This window comes from Gavialis gangeticus, unplaced genomic scaffold (assembly GCF_001723915.1).
Source record: "Gavialis gangeticus isolate Ggan-Ray unplaced genomic scaffold, GavGan_comp1, whole genome shotgun sequence".
Taxonomy (NCBI): Eukaryota; Metazoa; Chordata; order Crocodylia; family Gavialidae; genus Gavialis; species Gavialis gangeticus.
This window is the reverse complement of record NW_017729022.1, coordinates 163,705,918-163,710,782: the sequence shown is the minus strand read 5'-3', so window position 1 is coordinate 163,710,782 and position 4,865 is coordinate 163,705,918. Positions and strand designations below refer to the sequence as shown.

Sequence of the window (4,865 nt, the reverse complement as noted above, 5' to 3'; positions counted from 1 at the left end):
TAACAAAGTTGCCTTTTTAATTTCAAGTATCTGTTTGCCAGAAGTCAGGTCACATCCAACTCATGTTAACACTGATTAGTTATTCCACTGATTTTAGTACAAGTGAGATTGGGGGGGGTTTTTTGGTGAATTACTTGTTCCTGCAGGTATAGGTAATGGGTTGTATGGTAGGTCTCATATGATGCGTATTTTTCACTCTAGCATAGGATTTTGCTAGATTACAAACAAACACAACAATTCAAGTTGGAGGGGGGAGGTTAACAATAACTGAAGTACTTTAGATATTATATTCGCATTTTCTTTTTGATGTCATTCCCTTTGAAGCCAGAATAACAGTAGGATATAATTTGTACTTTAACTGAAATCTCCCTTTGCTATATATGGCACTTCCTATCAGAAGTACATGAACAGTTGTTGGTGGCTGTGATTTGTGGGTCAGTATTAATTCACAACAATTACATGACTCTCAGAAACAAAAGATCTTGCAATGCAACAGATTCTTGTGCCATTTTGAAGTCTGTTTTGAAAATTTGATCCTTAAACCGCCTTTGAATTCTGGCTCTGCTGATTTGTAGAACAGTGGTTTTGGAGTGGAAATTTCTAGAGCTTTGTTTTTGATCTCTTGGGATAAGTACAGACAGTCAAAAAAGCCCAGGCTGAATCGATTCAATCTTTGCAGGTTATTTTAAGCTGTGTAGATTGAACAGATAAGCAAGTGAACAGACATTCACTATTGATTCCAGAATTCCTGCAATATCCCAGGGCAGAGGCCAGGGGGTGCCGGAGCATGCCTCCCTGCTCAGCTGGAGTAGACAGCTTGAGCCAAGACTAGCCCACCCATCCTGCAAGGGGGAGTGGTTGTTGGGGAGGTACAAAGCATCTAGGGATGCTGGGGGGGACTGTATTAACTTGAATCTGGAGGGGATCTGGGACCAGAAGTTCAATAAACCAATTTAACCTAAATTGGTGAATTCTGATACTACACCCATCCAGGTTTATCTTAAACCAGTTTCAGCCATTTTGAAAATGGCTTATGTTCACTGACATCTGTTGTGTTACAGATTTTAACTGGTTTCTGATCACTTATACCAGTTAGTGTGTAATTCTGTCCCTCGCCTTGCAACTTCTGTTTCTACTGAGTCCGATGGTTAGGACAAGGAACTGGCTGTAGAGAACTCTGTATAGTTTCTGACTTCCACTTATCTTTCCTACACCATTTACAGACTTTTTATGGACTGATTTTTTTTTCATAGTTGCTGAGTATCTGTCATTACCACTGACATCAGTGGGAGTGGCCAGTGCTCAGCACCTTGTAAACCAGGTCATTAGCACCCTTTGATCCTCATCTTTTTATCTATATTATAGAAATACTAGTTACCACCTGTTTAAATAACTTTGAATTCCCAGGATGAAAATTGTTAAATGTGTTGACAGTAGTGCTGTTAAGAATGTTGATATAATCTTTGCTACAATTGGTGGAAAGACGTTATGGTGTCCTTGTGAGGATTTTAAAAACAAAGGGAAAAGTAAATGCTAATATTTCTATGGAATGAATATTGCTTTGAAATCTGTTTGTGCAATGGAAAAAGACAAATTTGCACTAAACTTTGCATCATGGCTTCATGAAATTTTCCAAAGTATAAATCTGAGAACTTGGTGATGGACACACACCAGACTCTGTTAGCCTTAGGATTTGAGACCCTTCCACTAGCTTTATGATTGCCTCACTCACCGTGTAATTGTCCTTGATGCTGCCTTTTGTAACTCATTTATTATAACCACTTTTTCTGTGAATTTTCTGCATAATCTGTTATCTTAACAGAAGCCACATCAGAAACATACTCTATTTTTTGTTGCTTTATTCATAACATCATCATGCTCTCTCTCAACCAATGCATGCAATCCACTAGAAATACTTAGAATATACTCAGGATCCTTTTTTTTTTAAATTACATGTTTGGTTAAAATAAGTCTGTGGTAAAAACAAAACAGTATTTTTGGCACCCTGTAATATGTGAAATTATCTAGACACTTTGCAAGAATGTTTACCTAATGTAATTTATGATGGGGATTTCCAGCTTTTATAACATGAAAATCTTTTAGATAGAATATGATCTGGTTCAACTGAAATGAAATGAAGATCTCCCAGAAAGTTACTCCTTAGATGTCAGTTGCTGTATATTTAACAAGTAGAGGTTTGTTTTGTTTTTAAAGAATTTTAGGAAATTGGTTCCTTAGGCAGCTAACTAAGTTTTAGAAAGAGCCACTTAACTAGTTTTGGTGAGCTGTCAAGGGCTGCATACACAAAATATTTCAGAATATATCATTTTAACAAATTATAGATAAAAACATATGCTAAAATTAACCATCTATTATAACATTTTTAAATTTTATTACAAAACTATTTTTGTCCTGTTTTAGGTTTTTTTGAGTAGTGTATATAGAGGTGATTGTACAATGTCTCAAAATAAAGTCTTACTCTTATATATTGTGTGTGGGGAACGGGGGGTGTAGGGAGGGTGTGCATACATGTCGGGGGGCTGCCCACATGCTAGGTCTTGGGTGCTGGCTGGGAGCGGGGAGGGAGTGGGGAAGAAGGGGCAGGTGCAGCAGAGCTGTCTTGGGCAGTGCAGTTGCAGGTACAGGTGACGTCCATTCCTCCCCTCCCCCATTGGGCCCAAGGCCACCCCCATGGTGCTTTGGATGAGGCTGAGCCCTCCCAGGGCAGCCCACATCACTCTCCCATCTGCACCCACTGTGTGCTCACTGATGGCACAGCCCCAGCCCCAGCCCCTACCAGCTTGCACAGCTTCCTAGTGGACCTGCTTTCACTGCTGCTGCAGCTGCCCAGGTACTGCTTGGGTCCTCTGACCTCCAGCAACTCCTTTTCCTCCTCCTGCCTTTGCTGCACCAATTTAGGTGAGGGGAAGCTGCAGCTGGGCACCTCCTGCCCCCGGGCTCCAGCTCCTGGCTGCCTTGCACCCATGCAGCCACCCACAGGTGGCTGCTCATCACACTGGCTGGGCAGAGTGAGTGGAAGGTGGCTGAGAGTTAGAGCTCTGCATGCTGGAGCAGGAGCCACCCGCTGCAGCTTCCCCCCAACCCAACCTGGAGCAGTGCAGTAGGGACAGGAGAAGGAGGAGCTGCTGGAGGCAGGGGGAGCCGATCAGTACCTGGGCAGCTGCAGGAGAAACCCCACTGGGAAGTTGTCCATGCTAGCAAATACTGGGGCTGGGGCAGTGCCATTGGCAGGTGCTGGTGGAAGTGCGGCACAGGCTGCTCAGGGTGGGAGCAACCATGGCTCAGCCCATGCCAAGCGCTGCAGGGGCAGCTGTGGGCCAGATACAATTATCTAGTGGCCTGGATTTTGCCCACTCCTGTTCTACAGGTTATCTGTTGGTGCTTTCCAGCCTTTTGTAAGTGCCTGTGACTCCTTATTCTTTGTGTAGAGTATGTAGGTGCCTAAGTCTCTCAATAAGTCTTGGGTGCTTACAATGTCTGTCCATTGACTGTGAAGGAGCTTAAGTACCTTACCTGATCGCAGGTGAATCACTGTCCTGGTACAAGATCTTTGGTACTTACATGTTTCAGTGTCCAAGTGAAGGAATCTAAGGAACCAATTTGAACCTTACCCATAGCCTTAGGAAACGCTTTCAAAACTCCATTATTTTAAGAATGTTTAAACAGCAACAGTTTTTAGCAGGGTGATGTGGATGAATAAGTGCAATGTTGTGAATATTAAGATCATATTAATGCTCTCATGGATGGAAAGTTAGATGGGGTCAAGATAAAGACCCAGAAGGTAAAGAATAGATGAAATCCAGTACTAGACTAGAGAGCATGGCAGTAGTTTTTGACTAGCCCAGTATATCAGTCTCAGAAGGAAAATCCAAGTTTTTGTAAATCTCTGCTAGTCATTGGCACTTAATCTGTAACAATTAATAGAACTAGATAGAAGATGTTGGCCTCTTGGGTTGTTAATCCAACAATTCTACTATGTTGGAGGAGGGTGAGCATGCATTAGATCAGAGGGAGCTATGAGGAATATGGCCAGATGATCTCACCAGGATCTTTGTGGAGTAGCAAGAGCCTCATGCAGGCATTTGTCAGGAGTGATCTCTGTATTCCAGTTGGGTATTGCAATAGAGACTGGCCCAGGTGGGTAGGGAGGGAGAAGTTGTCCCTGGCATAACTGCATAGACCAGCTTTATCTGGACCTTTGTGGACAACAGTGCTAGTCTGAGCCTGCAGATTCAAAACAAAAAAAACCAGCCTGTTCTAAAATTTGTTGCAGTGCTAAAACTTGGCTTTTAAGGCCATGATCCTGAAAAAACGTGTCTTAGGTGAGACAGTCAACACACGTAAAATTAAGCATGTGCTTGTAAAACTGAGTGAGGCCTTAATAACCATGGAAAGTACTGTGTTAAATAAAACAGTAAATGTGTTGTTTTTTCCAGCGGATTTTGGAGACCACAATCAGTTTGAATCTCATGACTTCCTCCGAGAATACATCTTGTTTCCTATGGTGAGTTGTATTTTTTCTTTTATTTCCTAGTCTCATATGAGTAATTTCTCCGTGTCTCAGATGCAGGCTTGTTGATAGCTCAAAGGTGTTTAGTTTTTGTTTTTTGTTTGTTTGTTTGTTTGTTTGTTTGTTTTTTGGGGGGGGGTTAATGACTAAGATAAGCATGGCCTCCAAAGAGATTTTTATTTCATTGGCTAAAGGAATACATGGAATGTAACTTTAACCCCTTTTGAGCCAGATTCCTAGTTACTGAAGCTATGCTTATATGGCCTCTGGAGTGAGCCCAGGGACACTGTTGAAAGATGCTTACATGCTCCAGGTGTGCTTGATCCCACAGCCC

General features: G+C 42.2%; 1 protein-coding gene across 1 annotated transcript in view; it reads left to right on the top strand.

Annotated features, from left to right (window-relative positions):
• The window catches only part of PTPN14 (protein tyrosine phosphatase, non-receptor type 14), a 236,816-nt gene that overhangs the window by 173,989 nt on the left and 57,962 nt on the right, over nt 1-4,865 (top strand). The window contains exon 5 of the mRNA XM_019516448.1: nt 4,458-4,525. Coding sequence (XP_019371993.1) covers nt 4,458-4,525 — 68 coding nt within the window. The remainder of the gene's footprint in view (nt 1-4,457; nt 4,526-4,865) is intronic.